We start from the raw sequence: 24,047 nt of genomic DNA on the forward strand, positions 1-24,047 counted from the left end.
TGACATTTGTCCATTTTTCATTCCTAAGAGTTGGTTTTAGTGGTTTCAAATCTTATAGTACATTTACACTGTCTCATTTATGCACTTGGTCATTTATAATAATGAGGCCATTTGTGGAGCTGATTGAATTTTTATAAATGTACCACATAAAAAATTAAATATCTGATTATTAAATTAAATCATTTATATATACATTTGAAATATCAATTACATATATAAATAATAAAAACAAAGATTTTATTAAAAAGTTACTTCCTTACAGCTCAGCTGTTGTTTGTTTACATTTTACATATAAAACATATGAGAAATATTTCAAATTTTGGTAATATCGTTTGTGGGAAATTTATTTTTAAAGGTTTCATTCGACAGTTTTCGCCTTTAATAAGCTGATTTGTGCATAATGAGCTCATTTATATGAAAGATTTTTGTATAGTAAATTGTCTCATCAGTGGCTATAATTAGCATAACCGTATAAATGAGGCAGTGTGATTATCCTATTACACTGTAACTTTCGATGTTTTCTACGTAAATGAAAAATTAATATTGCTAAATAAGTTAACTCACAACTATTTCAACCCTAAACAAAAACAAAGTTTAATTAAATGAGGCGCAGAAATTTGTGGTACTTTAATTTTACCATTTTATTATTAACGCTGTGTGTGAGTTCGAGTATATTAAGGTAAAGTAAATAGAAATTTCCTAGGGATTTTTTGCACTGCACTTATGTAAATATTTATTTGTTGCAACGCCATCTGGCGTAATGTAAAAACCAAAGTATAAACAGCAACTAATTTAATGGTCCAGCATCCATTACTATTTAGTGCATGTTCTCAGAAGCAAGAAAAAAACAATCACATATTACGTGTAAAACAATATATGCTCGCAAAATTTTAAATTTTAAATTTTTTACAACATTTAATTAAAGTTGTTTTAATTAATAATAACGTGGTAATACAGAACTACCACAGGTTAGTTGCTGTTAATATATTGGTTCTTACATTCCGCCAGATGGCGTATCGCTGGTTAATGTGTTCGCCATAGATTTTTAAATAGTGCTTTTGGTCATTGCATTTTGCATTTTTACCCAATATTTACTAATTTTTATTGTGAATGTGCCATTTGAATGACAACCAACTGTCACTTTTACTATTCTGAACGTACACAGAGCGCTTATCAAACTGTCATTTACTTTTGCCGGGTAAGGACGCAAAAGATGATGTTCGGCTTCGATATTTGATTTCGTATAATAGTGAAAATATAACAAATTAAAATGTCGGGGCGTCGAATTGAGATGTGGAAATTGTTATATAATTTAGTTGGACAAGATGAAATGCAACTTAACAATATTTTTGATTCTGTGTCCGAAATATTCTGTAATGAGCCTAGCCTTTTACAGTCGTATTCATTGAATAAACAAAATAATGTATTTCAAGATACATTCATTCAATGGTTAATAAATAAGCTCACAAAGTACTTAATTGAGGATAATTCTGATTAGTAAGTATATGACTTATATAGTAAAGTGGATTTATAATTAATTATATTTAATCAACAGTGTGTACAGAAAGAATATCAAATTGCAGGAAAAGCTATTATCAACTTGCTTTAGAATTCGTCCCATGTTATTTAAAACATTAATTAATTGCTATTTCGATGCTGTCAATGTATTGGCAATGAAGGCGCCAAAGAACAACGCTGTTGTTGAGAGTGAAAGCGTCCCGCCTGTTGAATTGAATTCCTTTACAGCAACGGCGGATGTGATGTATGAGACTATACCCGATTTTGGTTTTGATGAAATACGTGTGCCGTATGAGAAAATTGAAAATTGCATACAAGCTCATTTGCTTATACTTCGCAGTGCTGTGAAAACGGGTTGCTCAGTTTATACAGCGGATTTTGTAATTGGCTTGGGCAAAATGGATAATGTCATTTTGGATTGTAGCTTCAAGAACAAATTATTGGCATTGCATTATGCTCAAGCATTGTGTGAGTTTAACAATTATTCGGTGAAATCAAGTCTGCCAAACATCTATCATCCATTGCTATGTGCTGTGGCCAGTATATGGGAGGTATTTCCCTACTGGTTAAGTAATCAGATGTTAACTGTAGCAAATGTTGAAGATCTCATTGATAGTACAATTTTCATTATAAACGATATAGTTAATTCAATACAGACCAGGGAATTTAAGTATAAGATATTGCAAATTGGAATACATGTAATGATTTTTATAATTCACGTACAAATTTACAAACAACCGGTAATAACACAAGTCGATGATGAAAAGTTTCGTACTTTAAATTTGGCACTAGTGAACTTTGGTTGTACGCTTCAAGTCGAGTGTGGTCAAGCCACGTATTTGCAGAATAATATCTTGCTAACAATTAATGCTTTTGTTGACATTTGTCCAGAGATGATACGCTTTTTAATTATATTGCTTTGTAGCTATGATCCACCTGAAACTACATCGGCGGTGTTTATGATATTTAATAAATTTACAGATATATTTAAAAGTTCTCTAATGAATACCGAGGAGTTGAAGTTGATGGAGGAGTTACTTGTTGCCTTAATATACTTGGAACGACAAGGTTGCAAGTCAAAGCAAAATAAAATACTTGGTCGCAAATTAACATTGAAATCGTTGCAAGAATTACACATTGAATTTAACGCAAATATGTTTGCAAAATTACCTAAACCTAAAGTGAAAATCTTCGGCAAAGACTTCACAGTATATTTCCAAAAGATATTATCGTTGAAAAAACTCGAAACTACAGCCGAACACATCAAAGTATTGGGTTTAATATTAGAAAGTTCAACATTGCGCACCTTTTGCAATCAACAATTAGTGCAGAAATGCATTAATTTCATGTATTGGTTTTTAAATCAATGTTTAAATAGCAGTCCAGAACAGGAGCCAACTCGTTACAATTGTGTAGATAAGGTATTTGATACTTTTTGCAAGATTTCTGTCAAAGGATCCAAAGAAGTTGAGACATTAATGCAGAAGCGCGTGAAAGAAATTGCCGAGAATTCATTCTGTTCAGCGCAAACTAATGACTTGAGTAAAAAGTTATGTAAAGTTTTTAGTCAGAATTTGATCAACTTAGTCAGAAACAATATTGTTTCGCGCAAAGATATTAACTACAAATATCTAGAGTACGCAAAAGACAAGCCAGAAGCGCTTGAAATTATGTTGAAAGTACTTGTGTGCACTGCAGACCTCAGTAAATGTTTTCCTCTACTGATTTGCCCATATACGGCAAATCAAGATATGCGTAAGACAGAGTCTCTCGATTACAAACATATGCATACAATATGTACGAAATGCACTGAAAATACTCTCGTTCATATTACTAGTTATATCAAAGAAAATAATGCTATTGTACTAAAATGGCATGCGGATATTCCTGAGAAATATCGGCTTGTGTTAAGCAAGGGTTTGCAAATGGTTATATTTGATGCGCTAGTGAAGAGCCCCGATTTGTTGTTGATTGGAAATCACTTCCAGCTTTCTGCACTTAGTGAAGTCAATTTCATTACTGAGCTTACAAAAGAATCTCTTTTGATGGATTTAAATACAATTGGCCTCTTTAAAATCTTAACAAAGTTAATAGCTCATGAAACAAACGTAGTATCTGAAACAGACTTTTTGGGCCAGTTTGGACCATTTTTACTTAAGCAAACAATAAACTCTTTGCGTGCAACAAATAACAAGAAACAAATTCAAATATTACAAATTATTGGCTGTGTTGCAAATAGCTCAATTAAACTTGAGTGGTTATTTCATTTTTTTAAAATGTCCATGCTTTTTATGGTGCACGCAAACTCAACTATTGTGCATGAAGCTATTTTAAAAGCAACGGAGATGTGTGCCTACCAGGACATAGAACCGATACATTTATGGAGTTGGTATAAACGTGATGCATTGAATTTGGTTGTGAGATTGGCTGCTTACAATTTCTTAACATTAGGCGTACGTTTGACAAAGTCTGTAAACGCTGTAAGTACATATTTCATTTGTTGTATAAATAAATATAAATATTATTTGATGTGTATGGGGAAGACGATGAGAGTGCCTATCATTTACTCAGCCTTTGCCTAGCACATGCACGGCGGCAACTCAACATTTTGTGAGCCTCCTTTGTTGAGAATCTTGATCAATTATAAGAGCTCCCACTAAACAACATTCTGAGCTTCGCCAAAGGTTCTAGGTGATTTTAAACCCTGAGTTTTCCTCTATATAAGGTATCACAATAGTCCAATAGGCCTAAGTGGATCCCCAAGGGATCGCCGGTATAAAATAACCTAACCTTTGTTGTAAATATATATATATACTTTTTATGTGAGATTTATGTGAGATATATATATATACTTTTTATTTGTTGTATATATATTTATATACTTTTTATTTGTTGTATATATATGTATATACTTTTTATTTGTTGTATATATATATCAACTTTTTATTTGTTGTGTATATATAAATATATTATTTGTTGTGTATATATAAATATTTTATTTGTTGTGTATATATTAATATTTTATTTGTTGTATATATACAAATATTTTATTTGTTGTATATATACAAATATATTCTTTGTTATATATATATCTACATATATTCCTTGTTATGTATATATAAATATTTTATTTGATGTATATATATGTATATATATTATTTGTTGTATATATATGTACATATTTTTGAACAAACTAATAATAACTTTTTAAATTAGTTTAAAAAATGATATTTTATTGTTATTTCGACTATAGTCTATAGTCATCTTCAGGATACTGATATAGTTTAAATTTTTAATAATTTGCTGTATATTATATATAATTTTTATAATAATACTTTTACTATTATTTATAGGTTACTAAAATGCTTGGATTTTCATGTGCAGCAGAATTTATATGTAAATATCACCGGTTGTTAACCACTTTTATTCTTCCGCTGTGTATTAAGGAACCAAGATGTAAAGGATTGATAGTACAAATATCAATAGTTACACAAAAACCGATAGATAAATTATTTTTCACTTCATTTCTACGTATTTACTCGCATATTTATCTTACGGAGGATGAGATTGTAGTTAATAAATGTGTGGACTTAATTGTCAAATGCACTGGTTCCAGCTTGCAGACATTAATGAACACAGATGTTAAGGTAAGATATTTAGTTTTTTTTTAAAATTATAGCTTTAATTTGTCTGGTGTGGTTTGTTTTTGCATAACAAGTTCTTCTGCATGAGGTGAAGATCTAATTATCAGGAAACGTTAAAAGAATATACAAGATAAATATATTTAGTCTTGTTGTTCTTTAAAGAAAACTGCTTAAATAAAAATAAGATAAATGGATAGAATCGTCATGTAAAATGGGGTAGGGTGTCAATAGCTGGTCATTAAAATAAGATAATCATGAGCAGTGCAACTGCATTCGGAGCATACATTGGATCAATTAAATTTGTAAATTATGTTGATTTAGTATGTAGTTCAAACATACTTTGTATCATTGAATTGGTTCAACATTTTTTTAAAGCCACGACATGATATTGTGGTTGCAATAAAACTAAAAAGTTGTTGTTGTTGTAACCCGCTGGGATCTAGAAAGGATTTACTAAATGGATAAACAGGTTAGGAGGTGAATGGATATAATGGTTGAATGGGAATGGATTGAAGATATTTGGAATTTAAATTGAAATCAACCTGAGACAAGAGGGAGAAACCTGACTACTTTAATGGGATGGGTCCAAAGGTCGATTAGACTACAGTCTGTGTACAGTGGGAAAAGAAAAGAGATGAGTGACGTTATAGGGGGTAGAATTATAGTTTAGGCACGCGTTAAAAACAGACGTGTTTACGCGTGATAAATAACTCTTTAGCATATAGATGTGTCATGATCTCAATTGAACTAGGACAGTTCTTGCCGCACAGAGCAGTCGACGTTTTTCATGAAGAACCTTGTTGTAGAACAACCTTAGTTTCGAAGAGAGTATTCTTTCATCTGTGTGTATAAGTCCAAGTTTATAGTCGACCTCACTATATGATATATATGAGAAAGAACGGCCGGCTCTATGTTCCGGATTCACTCGTCAACCACAACGATCAAGTGCCGTTCACCAAATGGACTTTACAAGCAGGTATATATTTGTATTGATAGTTGGCATATATATAGTATATGTAATCACCGACGAGAGTTTGTAAGTGCGCGAAGTCACTAATTGTTATGAAGAAAACAAAAAAACTTAATATAAATAAATGAATTTATTAATAAATACTTACTAATTTTATTAAAAAATTACTATTAGTTATATTACTTATAAAAATATACTACAAGAATTCTCTTTTCTTTCAGCAAACGGTGTCGGAGTTTCTTATATACTTCAATCGCAATCCGCAGTTCGTAATGAAAGCGTTCCAGTGTCTTTTATTTCCCGATACTGTCCCATCACAAAGTCACAGCAGTTCATCTTCGAGTTTATCCCTGTTACATACATCAAATAACGAATTTGCTAAATTTATTGCTGATCGTTTTCTAGGCGTGTTAACATATTTCGAAACTTGTATCTCAGATTCTAATTTCGAAAAGCCCTTGAAAGAGGAGTCACTGTACAGTTTGGGACAGATTATACGTTTTGTTGGATCCAGTAATGTTACACAATTCCGTTTTAAAATCATAGCTATGCTGTGTTTTGTGCTATCACTGAGTGATAAAAAATTGCAAACTATTTGTCTTAAAGTGTGGAAAATATTCATTCATAATGTAAATATTGAACAGCTTGGACCTTCGCTTAGTCATATCTGTGCTTCACTGCAGCCGCTATTACAGACTAATAAGAACGAAGTGAACGCTATATATGAGTTCATTTTAAAGAATGACAGTTTGCTGGGTGCATATATACCAGATTTATACTTTATGGAAGATACTGAATTTGTCAGTACTGCTGTGCGTCAGTGCATTAGTCGTCAAACTGAAGCTCTGAAAACAGATAAAACTACATTCATTGAAAAAGTACAGTTCTATTACAAGCAACTATCTAATGAAAACCTGCTAGTACGTATTCAGGCCTTAATAAGTTTACGGAAATTTTTATCTAACAATCGTCAAAAAGTCAATGATATGGTTTTGAGTGAAATTTGTGTTAATCCTTTGATCGTGAAGATCGTTGATATTTTAATAGCAGGATGCCGACATGAGGATAATCATTTGCAATTATTATCTGGAAAATGTTTATCAGAACTTGGTGCTATCGATCCCAGTTATTTATGTGCAGATTATACATTTCAACAAACAAATGAAATATCTTTAAGTATACATACCGATAGTTTTGCTATAATGGCTTTGACACAGTTATGCCGATCTTATCAATTCCAAAAAAATACTAAATATGTGGACAACTTTTCGTTGGCAATACAAGAAACTTTATCGGTGTGTGGAGTTTCACCGAATGAAGGTAAAAAGTTGAATGTTTGGGAAGCGTTACCGTTACGTATGCGCCAAGTAATGGGACCCTTGTTATCATCTTGCTACATTAATAGAAGTCGTGACAATCAGATTAAACAACATCCCTTATTCAATAGTCATTACTGTCGCTCCTATGAGGATTGGGCTTTTCTCTGGGTATCAAGATTGATTGGATTTTTACGGAGTGACGATACAAAGCATTTACTCAGCTGTTATATACCTAGTATGAGGCGTGATCTTAACACACTCGTTTTATTTTTTCCATATGTTCTATTGCATGCTTTGCAGGAATGCAATCCAGATGAAACGAAACAAATCTATGAAGAATTTGAAGTGATTTTTCGTTTTTGTTATAGCGGTCTAAGCATACAAACACTTTGTGATGTAAATGGTATTAAGGAATTTTACTCAACTAAATATTCGGCAAGTTGTTCACGAGATTCACAAAAAACTTTGAGATCATTGGTACAGTACGAACCGCTAGAAAATATCGCTCAAATGTCTACAAAGTTGTGCTCCGAATTAATTGATTTTCTGCAGCGTTGGTTGCGTGAATGGCAGCGTACGAATCAAGTTAATGGCGATGTCAATCATTCTGCAGGACACAATCAAATCATAGAAGCATTTATTGCAAGATTTGATAAACATTTAATATCAAAAGCAAATTACACTTGCGGTGAATTTGCTCGCGCACTATTTTATTTAGAACAGCACATTGAGGAAGAGCCAGAAGCACGCTTGCAAGAGCAAATACCACTCCTTATTGAAATCTATGGTAGTTTAATGGATGCAGACTCAGTAGAAGGTGCGGTTTTTATGAAAAAAACGAGCCTAAGCTTGTCGGAAGAAATTCTGTTCAATAGAATCGTAGACAGACCTCAAGAATTAATGACTTGTTACGAGCAAATATTATCGGATGAAAGTCAACTCAATGAGGAGCATATAAGAGGCATGATTAATTGTTACTTGCGCGTAGATACGCCTGAAACAGCTTTACTAGTTGCAGATGGTCTCTGGCATAAACTGTGCGATCACTATACCGATGATTTCTTTAAAGAGTGTAAAGTTGATATTCTTTGGCGTTTAGGTAGTTATGATGAGTTAGAAAAATTATTGGAAGATAGTGTTGTGCGTCGCAAAACTACAAATTGGAACATACAATGTGCTGAAACATTCTTGCTATATCGACAGCCTAATGAGGCACAAAAGTATCCATTGAAGGAATTCATGGAACGATTAGATTACATACGCAGCAATGTGCTATCGAATATGCGTACTTGTTCGGGTGTGAAACAAAACTCGTATCCATTTTTGTATGACGAGGTTGTTAAACTTCATTTGTTGAATGAAGTTGAAAAAAGCAAAATGTTTGTTGATCAAATAACAACTGTTTTAACTAGATACACAGACGACGAATATCAAAATTGCATAGATAAAGTACGCCTTTTCTTTGATGACTGGGAGGCTCGACTGTGTGTAATGCCTTCTACTATTCGCATTATGGAACCTGTTATTTGCTTTCGTCGTAACTTGTTAATTGAGTCAAAAAGACAGATGTATGAAAGTGTTTCGAAGCAAACCGCTTCCAAAGCGATTTTAGAAGAGATAAACGGTATTATGGATGAAGAAATTGGAAAATTATGGATTCGCAGTGTGCAAATGAATCGTGATGGTAATTGTTTACAACAAGCACAACAGTCCATAATGAAAGCGATAAAATATCAGCCGAAGACACTATTCATTGAGAAGGCAAAGTTGTATTGGCAAAAAGGGGACCAGACCCATTCGTTCAAAGTGCTTGTAGAATATTTACAATTTATTGAACAGAAGTGTAACAAAAACCTAAGGAATTTGGATCCAAGTGAAAGAATTTTATATGCGGAGGCTAAGTTCTTACAAGCAACTTATAATGCTGCATCTATGAACATTTGCTCAGAGCAAAATATAAAGTTTTTCAGAGAGGCAATATCTGGAAATCGTCATTCAGAAAAGTGTTATGCGCATTTGGCACAATATTTGGAAAAAATTACTGAATCATTCAAACGTGAACAAGTTGACAGTGAAGAGAATTGCAAGTTACTCTACGAAATTATGATCAATTATGCCAAATCCTTGAAATATGGATTTGAATATATATATCAGTCCTTACCACGATTACTTAGTATTTGGCTTGATACTACGTCGCGTAGTGTTTCAATTGATGAAGCACTACCAACAAATCCAAGTCTAAAAACTGTCGCCTCACGTTACACAGATATTTCAAACAAAATGAATGAACTGATTAATGGGTGTGTTAATATACTACCGACTTCTGTTTTCTACACTGCATTTTCGCAGATTTTAAGTCGTTTATGTCATCCATCCATGGAGGTCTTTAAAGCTATACGTACCATTATTATAAAACTAATAACAAGTTTTCCGCAACAATCGTTATGGATGTTGTTACCAACAATTAAGTCATCTCATACCTTGCGTCTGAAACGTTGCCAAATGATACTTAAAGATAATCGACTTAACGATTCATCTTTTCATAAGTTATTAAATGACTTTAGTACGTTAGTGGAGCGTTTAATAGAGTTAACTAATAAGGAGGTGCCATTAAATCAGACACATGAATTGAATACATTCGTAAACCAATTGTCTAAACTGTTTGAAGGCGCAAATTTTTCCGAAGTACTATTGCCCTTCGAAAAATATATGCAACCTTCTCTGCCTATAACAGCAACTTCGACTTCATATACTCTTCAGTTGCCCAATTCAGGAAGTAGCGAAAAAAATACACCTACGAATGCTATACCTACAAATCCTTTCCCTTACACACAGATTTACATATGCAGCATCAAAGATAATGTGACGGTATTACGATCTGCAGCCAGACCTAAGAAAATTAGTTTCAAATGCAGTGATGGCAAATGCTACGATGTTATGTTAAAGCCAAAGGATGATTTACGGAAAGATTTTCGTTTGATGGAGTTTAATGGTTTAGTAAAACGTTATCTGCATCAAGAACCACAGGTTAATAATAATCTTGCATTATCTTATATTCTCTTAAATTATCTTATATTATATTATCTTATATTATCTTATCTTATATTATTTTACATTATATTTCTTTGTTTATCTTACATTACTATCTACTACAGGCACGTCAACGTCGTTTACGTATTCGCACCTATGCTGTTATACCGTTTAACGAAGAGTGTGGTTTGGTAGAGTGGTTGCCAAATCTACACTCATTCCGTGCGATTTGTAGTTCCTTTTATCGCAGTCGTGGTCTTGGTATACCGGATAACGCTTTGCGGCAATATGGATTGCCTAGAACAGACCCAATCGAAAAGAAGCGCAATATATTCCTTAATACGCTAGTAGCAAAACATCCACCAGTGTTTCATGAGTGGTTCCGTCAGCGTTTTGTAACCCCACAAAGTTGGTATGAAGCGCGTTCTTCATATGTAAAAACTATTGCTGTTATGTCCATGGTCGGCTATATATTAGGTCTTGGCGATCGTCATGGTGAAAATGTGCTTTTCGATGAGACAAATGGAGATGCAGTACACGTTGATTTTAACTGTCTTTTCAATCAGGGAGAAACGTTTGCCATTCCGGAATTAGTGCCTTTCCGTTTAACACAAAATATGGTATTCGCAATGGGTCCGCTGGGCATTGAAGGCATGTTTAGAAAGTGTGCTGAAATTGCGCTGCGCGTGTTAAAGCAGGAATCCGAAACTTTAATGTCAGTATTGCGTCCATTTGTATATGATTTAATAGTTTTAAATCGAAATGTAAATAAAAAAGTTGCTGAGCTAACAGATCCAAAAGCTACCCTGGATGTTAAACGCATTGAGGAGCGTTTGAAAGGATATGTAAGTGTTATCTACAGTGTGTTTAGAGTTTATAGATAATAATGTTTATTAAATAAATTATTTCTTTAGGTAAAAAAAAATTTATGTACGAATCAAATTAACCACATGCCACTCTCTGTGGAGGGTCAGGTTAGTTTCCTGATTTCAGAAGCCATGGATATAGACAACCTTGCATCTATGTACATCGGATGGGGTGCTTATTTGTAATATAAGCATTAAAATAAAACATCACATTTACATCATTATTATCATTTAAACATTTTAAGTTACTTTTATATATTTAGTATCTTATCTGAAATAGTACAAATACGCTTAAAATAATAATTACTTAATTATTAACGTATCAAAAACATTTGTGATCGAATTATTTAATAAAAATATATAATTAAGAACATTAGGTAATTTATTTCAATTATAAACTTAATAGTTATTAATACAAATTAATATTGATTAACAAGAATAGTCATTAATACTAATATTACTTGAGGGACATGCTTGGTGGCTTGATAGTGGAAGTCATTTGTAATTATGTTCTAGTCAGACCAGGAATTAAAGTAACATTTGACAATTCTTGCTGAACAGGATAGAAAATAATTATAATTAACAACACAACATTTAATTTGATAATAATAATAAATATTAATAATAATATATATTGATAATAATATATATTGATAATAATATATATCAATAATAATATATTAATAATAATATATATTAATAATAATATATATTAATAATAATATATATTAATAATAATATATATTAATTATGATATATATTAATTATGATATATATTAATAATAATATATATTAATAATAATATATATTAATAATAATATATATTAATAATAATATATATTAATAATAATATATATTAATTATAATATATATTAATAATAATATATATTAATAATAATGTATGTTAATAATAATAATACATATTAACAATAATATATATTAATAATAATAATATATATTAATAATAATAATATATATTAATAATAATAATATATATTAACAATAATATATTTCCTTTATTCTGAATAAACTGAATTGGAATTGATAAAAATTGTCGACTTTTGGAAATAGAGGAACTCAAACTTCAGTTAAAACACTAATAATTCCAACGTTGTTATATGAATAAATACAATATATTAATTTATTTTAATTTAATAATAATAAAATAATAATAATTTTAATTAATTTAATAATTTTAAAATTATGTAAATATTTAAATAAAAAAAAAAGAATCCTAATTCAAAATAAATAAAATAAATTATGAATTGCATTCAATTGTATTTTTAAAAATACAAATTTTTCAATTATTCAAAGGGATTGTTTCAATCCCTGCTTCTGCCAGCCACAGACGAAATCTAATTTATGACAATTTTTTGTGACATTCAATTAGAATTTGGGCTCATATATTCTCAGCAGTCATGTCACTATTGACATGACTCCTATATTCCAAATGTAGAACCTCTGACTTGGTATAAAGAAGGTGAGTGGAAGTATCTAGGCCTGTCCTAATGAGATAATAGCTAGAGTTATTGCGCGCACCACTCTTTAGCATACTCAACTATATTTACAATGTTAGTATTAGCCAGATATTGCATTATTAATTCGTCCAGTTGATTCTAATATGTCAATTCTTCTCATAATTACGAGAAATGAGGAATCAAAATGGATTTCTTATGTCATTGAGGAAGATTGCTTACTCCTTCTAACTCATCTATCTTTAATCTATTTATTTTGGAATATTTTACATACAAAGAGTTGACGCTCCTATTTTGCGATTTGACTATTTGAAGGAAAAATAAATATAGCGCGTAGATATTTATTTGATAGGACTCTCAAGTTTTTAACGTCATTAAACTATTGAAAGAAAATAGCTGATTCAGTTGAAAAGAGACTTCCCTCCTCAGTGAAACAGATTTCATGTTACTCACTGGTTACAGGTTATTATCTTACCCGGTTATCTTAGCCTGCAACAAATTAGATTTATTAGAGACGGCTAGAAACTGTCTCTGCATAGAAGTAGTTGTGATTGTGGCAGCTGTACACTAACCCCAAGACTTTTAGCCATATTCTTTGTCATTTCAGTCAGAAGTAAAATACTGGACTACGATTAATAGTTCTTACCACTGGAGTGTGTATTATTGAAAAGCCCTCAATAAGAAGTGTTTTGGTCTTCACTCTAAAGGTTTAATTTTTTTTGAAGAATTCTTTTATATTTCAATTCTAATTATGATTTTAATTCTATAACCAATTCCCGACTTATTACAAAGTGTTAAGAGGGTCTTTTATCATTTTGTTGCAGTTTTAAAGAAGATAACTGTCATTTGTCGTTGCCAATAACATTCAGTTTAACAGTTTACTAGACCATACATATCATTCTTCGGGTTCCATACATATAATTGTGCAGGTACCAAACATATCACTAAGATATCAAATTTCCGTTGAAGTTTTCCCATTATTCTTCTTTAAGTTCTGTTGTTGCAGTTCAAATCTTCACATTCATGAATAAGTTTGGTTTGCATTTTATTTGAATAGTGCAGCTTTGATCATTTTACAATCTTTTGGGATTAACTATAGGTAACACGTCAAGAACTTTTTCGTTATCTTCAATATTTTTTCTTTATTTCGGGGCTACATTTTTTTTACTACTGCATTATAATTATTACTATTAATATGTGTATGACAATTATGGAGATGGGAAGTGATAATAAAGATTTATTTAGATATATGACATAAATCTGCATCCATTGAAATAATATTGGGGAGACTTACTTCACCATCTTTAGTACAATACAATATTTAAATGAAGTTGTATGTTACAGCCAATGGCCATCTCCAAACAATAAAACGAAATAAAATATCTTAGGTTAGAACTGACATTTATATATGTAGATGGTGTCGTAGGTATTTCACAAAACAAAAAAAAAACTAGCTTGCAAAGATATATATATATATATATATATATATATATGTTCTGGATCCATTGCGATAATATTAGGGACACCTACTTCATTCGCTCTAGCAAACGATTTAATTTAAAAGAAAAACCTTATGTTTTTACGGAGTTAATACAAGTGTAGGCTTGTGGAATATAATTACTTTTCGTTATACTTTAGATTAAGTCTTATTTCTTGAAGTCTTGGAATAAGTGAACATAAATCGTAAGATGCACGGAACTTACAGTTCTATTTCACTGATTTGATTTGTAAGTGCCTAACTTAGAAATTTCTTAAAGTATAAAAGTTCTGGATCCATTGAGATAATATTGGTGGAACTTACTTTACGATTTAGTTTCAATGAGATACCTTATGTTTTCAATGAGAAATCTTATGTTTTTATGGAGTTAATGATATGTGTTGATTTATAGAACATTTTTGTTTGATATAACACTTTAGATTTTCTTAAGTATTATACGATTAAGGACTTTGGCAAATTCAAGAGTTTCTATTGAATATATATTCTATTGATTTCTGGAATAAGTGAACATTGAAGATGCAGAGTACTTATAAATAAATTTTATTGATATAATTTCTTATTGCCTAGCTCAGTAATATCTCAAAGTATAAGAGTTTTAAGAAATACGCTCTTTACCTGGAGAATACGTGTTTACTTTCTGGTTCTAACTATGTTAAATTCTGGGTTGCTACAATTATTTTATTGTTTTTCTTCACAACGTTCTTCAATCCTCTTCTTCATATATATGATTAATTTTTGTGACTTCTATTCCGGTTCGTAGCCGAAAATGCACTTGGAGGAATGGGAGTGATGGAAGTGTTAATATTAAAAATGCCTAGATATAAATATAGCTACTCAATTCAATGGAAATAGTGCGTGGTTTTCAGCCCATCAAGCCCTCCCCCTGTTGACATGCTTGCTTTCATTATATTTTGTTGATAGGTTCTAATATACTAAATTGTCATGGGTAAGTGGGTTAATAATGAACATACATAATCCATTTATAAATATAGTTACTCAATTTAATGTGGGTGGCGAGTGATCAAGTCCCTCTCTCTTGTTACTGCCTGCTCCCATTATATTTATTTAATACGTTCTTATATATTACCTTTTATTCGTTAAGTTTTTCTATATTACATATTGTCATTCTTTGCTTAGACTTTCTGTAGATATCTATTCTCTCAGGTTTTTAATAAAATTTTTTCTTATAGGTACTCCTGCTGTGGTCCCATGTGGATAGACCACAGAATAGATCACGAAGAATAGAAGAATGCATGTTTATATTTCAAAAGCTAAAATATGTTTTTATATTGTTGGCACTTTCTATCACAAGTTCTGTTGTTGTTGTTGCAGTTGTAGCAATAGTTGTTGTTTTTGTTTATGTAGTCGTTGTAGTAATCAGCGTAATCAGTTAAAATATGTTGGCAACATTGTAGGTGAGTTGAGTTCTTTTATTGCCCGTTTTCGCTATGGATTGTTTTATTTTTCCTGTTGTGAAACGAAATTTGTAGATGCAATTGACTTTTTCAATTGTTGTTCTTGTTGGTTATTTGTTGTTGTTGTTGCGATTGTTGGTTTTGTTTTATTTGTTGTCCTTGTCATTAGTTTGTTTATTTGTTTGGTTGCAATGGTTGCTTACATGCTGATTTTAGTTTTGGTTCGAAAGTATGTAAGCTCACCTTAATTTTCATGTCTAACCATAGTTTACAAGCTCAGGCAGACAGACGGTATACAAATGTAGCAGTCATAGAGCGAAGCGATTGGTTCTGCTACCAATTCCGGGTACAACCCAGGAATCATACTGAACCTCATGTATTTGCCACTGTTTCGCGTATTTTATTTTGCTACCGTTTGGTCACGTTCAGAAATTTTTGTCAACACAATCTGCGAATTCATCGCTGCAGCCGCAAACACGGCACGGCATGGTTATTCGCTTCATTCCATTTCGCACTGCTTCGGATTTAGATTTGTGAGGCAGATGTTGGAGGAGCACCGCCAAGGCAATGCCTGCATTACTATTTCCATGCATTTGTAATATTTTGTTTTTGTTTTTTGGCTTGTAATGCTATCGCTGTTATTCCAAAAACTGCTGCAATTCCTATTCCTATTCCTAAAGCTTAAGCTAGCTGCCTCTGCGTTTGCCACTCGTGGATGTTGTTGGCGGTGTTGCTGCTTCTCGTGGATGTTATTGTTGTTGCTGTTGTTGGTTCTTATAGCTGTTGGTTTCAATATCGCCGCTACTGTGGCTTTGTGCTTTGCCTTGTTTTAGCATAAATTTCTATTGTTTAACTTGCATTCGATTACGATTTCAATTTACCGATTTAGCTATGCTTAAGCTTAGGTATAACAATAACTCCAACAACAGCAGCAACAATAACTTCAACAACAACACCAACAACAACAACAACAAACGATAAAATAAATTTTAAAATTGTAGCAATTTGGTTAATGTTGCAAACAGGAACAATTTTCTTTTTGACGCCTGATAGTACCCGATTGGAGAGATATCTTATGGAATTTGTAATATGAATTTTTCGTTTTTATTTATTGTTTTGCATAATATTAGAATTTTTTCTATAGCTAAATATTTCACAGATATCTTTGGCATATATTATATTTTATACTAGTTTAATTTATTGGCCAGAAAATTACAATTGTAAAATAGAAGTACGAGTAAAATTGGTTTACATAGAAGTACCATTTGGATCCATGCAGAATTATGAGCAATTTTATTAAAACAATAGTAAATACAAATAAATTGTGGGATGATAATTTACTCCATAAATGGATGAAATTGACATCGTAAATATTTAAAGTAATTATTAGATTAACAAGATTTACAAGAGATTTATAGGAACCGAGTTCGAATACTTGCAGTCTCAAAAATAATTATTTACGAATTATTAAATACAAGAATTATTTCCAAGACCACTGATGATGGGTATTTGGCAATACTCGAAACTGTTGTTGTAGTTCACTACTGTTCGAAAAAACCTCTTCAAGAGATTTATTAAAAAGAGATTAAATCATTATAGAACACCTCATAAGGGTAGGGATATGAGATTGAATTCATTACTATTGTAGATAGTCAGGATATTCTTGCATATACTTGTAGTACTTTATAGAAAAAATTGATTAGGTACATTTATATACATATATATTTTTTTTTATATAGTAGGTGGAAAGTATCGGAAGCCACACTATGAGACTTGAACCCACTAAGACCACTTCTTAAAAATGAGTTTGAAGACCTCAGTCGTCAGACTTGAAACTCATCTGGCTGAGATAAGCTTTTTTTAAGTTTTTAAGTTTTTTTTATATATCAGGAATATGCATAAGTTTTTTTTTGGTTTAACCAAAAGATGTCGTCTTCGAAAAGTACGCAGAGTATTAATCTGACACATATCTACATCAAATTTAAAAAAAACATTTGCGGCAAGTATTGCTATTATTATTTAATCGGAAAAAAGGCTATTGGAGATGAATACGCTAGAAGTTAGTAATAAATAAAAACGTTTGCCCTATCAGAACTTGTGTTTGGATTTTCAGTTTTTATATGAACTGCAACATAATCTTCGGCATTTTAAATATTAATTGGTAAAGATAATAAATATTTTGCTGGCTTGAAGTGGGTTTTAATTCCTTGAAATTCACGAAGTGCGAGACAAGTCACTTGAAACAGTAGTGGGACCTGGGCGCAGCTCACACCGATAGAAGTCTTAAATGACTAATAGGGACTCTAACCCGGAGTAACGCTAACGTAGTTCTGAGGTAGGATAAGGTCTCTAAGAATGAATGGGAGGGGCTAAGTTTGTGCGAGTCGGGTACTCTCTGCACTCCACCGATTAAAAAAAATTGATTGAATTTTTATACATATTTTAATAAGCACATAGACATTATATCATCACAAAAATATACTAAATATAATGAAACTTTTATTTGAAATGCTCTAATAAAATTTATTAAGTGTTTATAACTAAAAACTAAACTCTAAAAACTCTACAAAAAACATTTAAAAATAAAATAAAATGTATTAATTAATCCAAAATTTTCATCTGATCAAATTCGATTAGAGTGTATTTCATCATCTCTTCCAAGCGTTTTGAGCTGAACATTTGCTTAAGTCTCGTTTTCGCGAATTCCTCATCATTAAAACTGTCCAAAGAGTTATCGGCTGATATATCCTTATCCATTGATATTGTTGGATAAATACCGAATTGAGCAAAGAATCCATAAGGCGTTCGTTTTTTAACTTCTTGTTTTATTTGTTGATAACTGGGAATATTCAAATAATTTAATTTTTGCAGTGTAGAACAAAGTGAGCTATGGTATGCCATCAGTAGTTCTTCACGTTTATGTTTTAGAACATCTAAACGTAAACTTGTGTAGAAAAAATAATTTAAATCAATTCCTGGACTGCTCCAAATGCTCATTTGCAGATCAATAAAAGCGATATCTTGTGGCGTACGTTGTTTATCATACTTGAAAAGCATATTATTTACCCATAAATCACCATGATTGAGAACTTTGATTTCATTTGGTATAGGGTCTTGACAACGACTAAGGTTATCTCTTAAATTAGCTACATATGTTTTAAGTTTTTGTGTAATTTTTTCGTAACCTTGCCATTGACTAACAGCATCAACTAAAGCTTCTGCTTCACCACCAAAATAACGCAATAACATCGAGTTTTCACGATCTATAGCACTGCGTCCTAACAGACCACTATGGAAGCTTTCCATAATTTCTGGATCCTATTGGAAAAATAGTACCCAATATTAGTTATCAATTCATTTATTTAATAGATGTTTATATAACTTTTACAAATATATTTAATATTATTCACCTTTTTAGCCAACACCATAGATGTTGCATGAAATTGTGCAAGTTTTTGTAATACGAGACGAGCATGTGCTACATCTAAGCCCGATTCTCTTGATGCGACTTCGAAACCTTTGTCACATAGATCTTCGAAAACTAGAGTTTTAATTGGTTCCTTAAGGCTAAAATATAATCTGAAATAAAAAAAAAAAGTTTAGTATTCGCAATATAATTGAAAAATTGGATCTTGAGATGGTATACTTATCATCACGAATCTAAATCGTCAAAAACGTAACCGTAAACTATTAATGCTGTGAACTAAAGTGCCAATTAAATAATCTAACAGCTATTAGAATGCAGAACAAAAATAATCTAAAACTGCTAAAGCCACGTTAAGATCGTTGAAGAGTTATGCTCACGGCCCGATAGTCGTTGTTCTAAGTTGGATGGTTTGTTATAAGTACTTATCGCAAAGTGAAACAGTAATCAAACTGTCTTGGCGTTATGCAGAATTTTGAAGAGAGTATATATGTGCATATAAAGAGTATAAAGTAAAATTCCAGTTTTGTGATGGGACAAGAGCTAAATTTTGCATCACGCTGATGATTACAAAGAACTTAACAAGTATCATAGTTTTCCTATTTTTTTGTTTTTATATCTCAACATCAATATACCTAAGTGGTATATTAATAACTTTTCTGTCTGTTGACAACCATTTCAGTTGGAACTTAGCGCTCTTTCAAAATCTACTTGAAATCGGTAGCTAATAGAAAAGAGTAAGAGGAGGCTGAAGACTACTCCGAAATCTGTTTAGAACTGGATTCTCATAGGGAACATTTTTTTTTGTGCTAGTAACAGTTGTGTATCTTTGTGCTATTTTAAAATAAAATATTTTAAAATATAAAATAAAACAAATTTAAATCTTTAAGTCTCATGGTAATGTAAACGTAACTAAAAACATTTCAGAGTTAAGTTGCCGCTAGTATGAATAAGCCCTGTAATGTATTGGTTGATTGTTGACAGATCTGTATTGCTTCAGAAAAAAAGAAGTCAGAAGGCGATATAACAATATGTTTGAATGAATATTTTGTGTTTTTATAAACTCAAAAAGTTTTTATCAATATAATAATTGTGAAAAATTGTAATTTTTTCGGACAGTCAAGCTGCCATTAAATCCCTAGCAGGCACCACAGCAGCAATTCAAGAATGCCGAGTATCCCTTAAGGAGAAAATTAGATGTGTTAGTATACAACTCACTTGGTTTCCTTGATACAGGGACATCGCGGGCAACTGTAGGAGAGACAAGACAGGTATTCTGCTTCCTGACATTCAGTTCTCAGATATTGGTATCCCACTTGTAACAGTTAAACTACCAAACAAACAAAAATATCTGAGTATTGTCAAGCAAGATTGAAGAGATGAACCGTTTTGATAGATCTCCAGGTTTTGACCTGGTTTAAACTAGATCAAAAAACGCACCAGTCAGCTGCTTTAACTAAGGCGTTACCTGCTCAGTATTACGGTATCGGCGCCGACTGGTCACTGTGTTATGAAATGGCGTCTACCTCATAATGACTTTTATGGAGGTTGTGGATTGCGGATGAAGAGAAAACTGTGTTTCAGATCATGTGTCAGTGTTTATCTTTAGCTATGAGAAGATCTAAAAACTTCGGTGTCCCTTTTTTTTACCGATATAACAAAGCTGTTATTCTGCAAAATTACAGACTTAGCCTATAAAAATAAAATCCGATTTAATCTTTCATAGAATGCACTTTCCTAATAGTTTGAGTTCGCCATTACATAGAATGCATATATAATATTTGCACATAATCATAAAACACTTTTTTTAGTTTGATATTCGAAGTTATTTACTTCAACTAATCTGCTACACATTTTGTAAAAAATTTTCATACCAACCTTGCACCCAATTTAATTAATGTATATTATTTTAATTATAATTTCATTTTGACTTTTGTGCTATTATCGTTATAGTATTATTATGTGATACGCGAGTTGCTGATTGCGGACTATTCATACCAACCTTGCACCGAATTTAGCACCATCTGGTAATAACATTTCTAGGCGTGGTAAGATGTCACGGTACATAACTTTTTCTTTGATGTAAACATCCAAGTCAATCAGGAAATCAGTGGCTTCAGTTTGTAACATACTTTTGATAATCAGAGATAAATTTTTTAACTTCTCACAGTTGTTTCCACTATAAGTGATCTGCACACGATAGATTTCACTACAATAATTTTCGCCTGTTTTACTGCCCATCGAAAAATGGATTTTGTGGATTTTGAATGTAGATTGACGTAGAGCGTTTTCGATGACATCTTCGAAAAATTTTAAATCCAAATGGGCCGGAGGTTGTGCTATATCCTTGCTGTATTCAATCTTCATTTTGAAACAGTGTTTATAGTTAGTTTTTTATTAATTTTATTTTATATATATTGTTTTGTAAATAAAATTATTAAATTTTATTATATGTTTACTTTACAACACCACTCGTTCGCGATAAACTGTAAAATTGAAATAAAAAGCCAAGTGTGTACTGTGCATACTTAAATAGCAAGTCTCAAATTCTGTAAATAATCTTAAAACCTTGTTGATTTGTCTGAATTAATTGTACGAGCGGTTCTCGTACAAGTATACATGGAGAGCGGTTCTATTGCATGTCATTCAATTTGATTGCTGAAGCGATGCCGCGCGGGTTACGCGGCGATCGAAATGCGATGTTTGTTGATGGACTTGGGAAACACGCAACTTTTTTCCGTTTTATTTTTTTTATTATATTTAATTAATATATTATTTTAATTATAATTTAATTTTGGATTCCGAGCGCGTGCGAAAAATACATTGTATCATGAGATATCATGAGATACAATGTATCATGAGTGATCTGCTGGCGGCTTCGCAAGCGCTCAGATGTCACAGCTTTAAATGAATTTGCGTTATTGTAATTTATCTTATCATTTTGTTTAAACAACAAATATAAATATATAAACCCTATGTATAATAAAAACTAATAATTAGTATCATCTCAACACGCTACATTTGTATGGATTTTGTGTCTACAATTAAATATTTTATTTATTGACAATTTTTTTCACAAATTTTGCAATTATTTTAAATGGTTAATAGATGGTAATTTAAAGATGGTTTTTTGTGTGATAATTATTGTGTTATTATAAATATTCGGTTATTTTGAATTTAAAATTAGAAATAAAAAAAAATAAAATAAGTAGAAAAAAAGATTGAATCATAAATACAATATATAATATAATTTTGAATATAAATTGTATATTCAAAATATTTGTAAAGAAAAATAATTAAAAAATTTAATATGTTTTTAAAGGTTCAAATAGTAATGAAAGACCACAACAAAAATTTTAGTTAATTTATTGAAAGTTGCTTGACTATACAACGCCAAATTTCAATCAACTAAAACTAAAATTTTTGTTGTTGTCTTTCATTTCTAACAGAACCCTTTGGATCTTTGTTTTTATTTAATATAAATAATTTATCAGTTTTTTTGAAGCATAATTGTGAGAATGATATAAGAATAATATTGACTCTGTTAGTATGGACAATTGGATTTATGTATAACGAAACTCGCTCAGAGCTAAATATATATTCCATAAATTTCTACTTGCATAGAATTTTTTCTATAGTAATCACTCTGTATGTCGCCTATTTTTTATATATTTATTAAAGTAGTATTCGACATTTATTAAGTTAGGTTTGGTTGGAGTGGAAGCCATGTATATCAAACCCCACTTGATCTCAAATAATGTTCCGTTGTAATACCACGGTTTAGCGTTGCTCATACATAGACCAGAAAGACTCCAGAAAGGATAGTGATCAGCTAGCAAATAATGCTGAAATGCAGGATTCTCCCATTAAAGTGAAAGTGAGTCAACATTTCAAATCTAAAAACATGTTTCTAACGTTCTAACGTTCTAATTTTCTAAGTTTCTGATTTTAGAGTGAGACAGTACTGTCAGGTAGTTAATAAAATGGCACTATAAATTTTTAATTGACATTTGAAATGAAGAGTGAATGATTTTGCAGCAATTAATTGTGTTGTTTGACAGTTCTAAGTTACCCACTACAATACGATTAGTTAATTTATTTTATAATTGTATTTGTCATAAGATATTAGTTCTCGAATTTTAATTAATTATTAAATCACTTATTTATTAGTATATATTTATTTAAATAAAAAATAATGAATAGAAAAGTTTTTATAATAGCAGTCCGTTTCATTAAATTTGACAAACACTGCGATTTTAATTTAACAAAACGAATTGAGATTATTTCAGTTACTTAACATTTATATTTATAAATACTTAACATTTTTCCAATGATGAATAATTACATTCATTCATTATTTCCTGATTTCAAAACTATATACTTAAATAGTTTCTATATCTCTAGATTATCTAATTTGTATTTGACATGCACAGTTGCCTCTAAACAAATTAAAATGCAAATTATATTTTGTTATTAACAAAGCTTTGCTATTCTTTTATTTAAACGCTAACAATTTAATTAATATTATTATCACAGCCATTATTTGGTGCTAATTTGCGATAAAATCTTGATGTACAGCTTAAATTATATATCATTGCAATTGCATATAAAAGTGTATAATTACAGGTAAGTGAATGTTGTTGAAGATAGTAACTATTAATAATGCAAAAAAAAATTAAAATTTTTATTGGATTTACTACGCATTCCAATTAATTAAATAGATACAAAATGGTCAGAGAATTTGTAATTTGAAGTCCCGACAGTAATAACTCTATCTGCAGACTAGTTCCTGGCATAGAGAACTGCAATAGGACAGACAGTCAAGCAGCAAACAAAGCATTATCCACCTGGAAGTTTTCTTCAAAGCTTCTATTAGACTGCTTTGATA

The 24,047-nt window shown here is 31.1% G+C and overlaps 2 protein-coding genes across 2 annotated transcripts; one reads left to right on the top strand and one right to left on the bottom strand.

Moving 5' to 3' along the window:
- The first annotated feature begins 1,189 nt into the window (after positions 1 to 1,189).
- LOC119670381 (serine/threonine-protein kinase ATR) lies at positions 1,190 to 11,680 on the top strand. Its single transcript, XM_038080627.1, has 6 exons — positions 1,190 to 1,497; positions 1,556 to 3,998; positions 4,872 to 5,165; positions 6,354 to 10,478; positions 10,607 to 11,326; positions 11,396 to 11,680. The coding sequence occupies exons 1-6, from the start codon at positions 1,271 to 1,273 to the stop codon at positions 11,531 to 11,533; spliced, it is 7,947 nt and encodes a 2,648-aa protein (XP_037936555.1). The 5' UTR covers positions 1,190 to 1,270; the 3' UTR covers positions 11,534 to 11,680.
- Positions 11,681 to 18,288: 6,608 nt separating this feature from the next.
- LOC119670382 lies at positions 18,289 to 21,666 on the bottom strand. Its single transcript, XM_038080629.1, has 3 exons — positions 21,162 to 21,666; positions 19,146 to 19,314; positions 18,289 to 19,053 (listed from the first exon to the last, which is right to left on the bottom strand). Exons 1-3 carry the CDS (start codon positions 21,524 to 21,526, stop codon positions 18,337 to 18,339), a joined length of 1,251 nt encoding a protein of 416 aa, XP_037936557.1. The 5' UTR covers positions 21,527 to 21,666; the 3' UTR covers positions 18,289 to 18,336.
- Between the last annotated feature and the right edge of the window lie 2,381 nt (positions 21,667 to 24,047).

The sequence above is a fragment of the Teleopsis dalmanni genome, chromosome 1 (assembly GCF_002237135.1).
Source record: "Teleopsis dalmanni isolate 2A chromosome 1, ASM223713v2, whole genome shotgun sequence".
NCBI classification, from domain to species: Eukaryota; Metazoa; Arthropoda; class Insecta; order Diptera; family Diopsidae; genus Teleopsis; species Teleopsis dalmanni.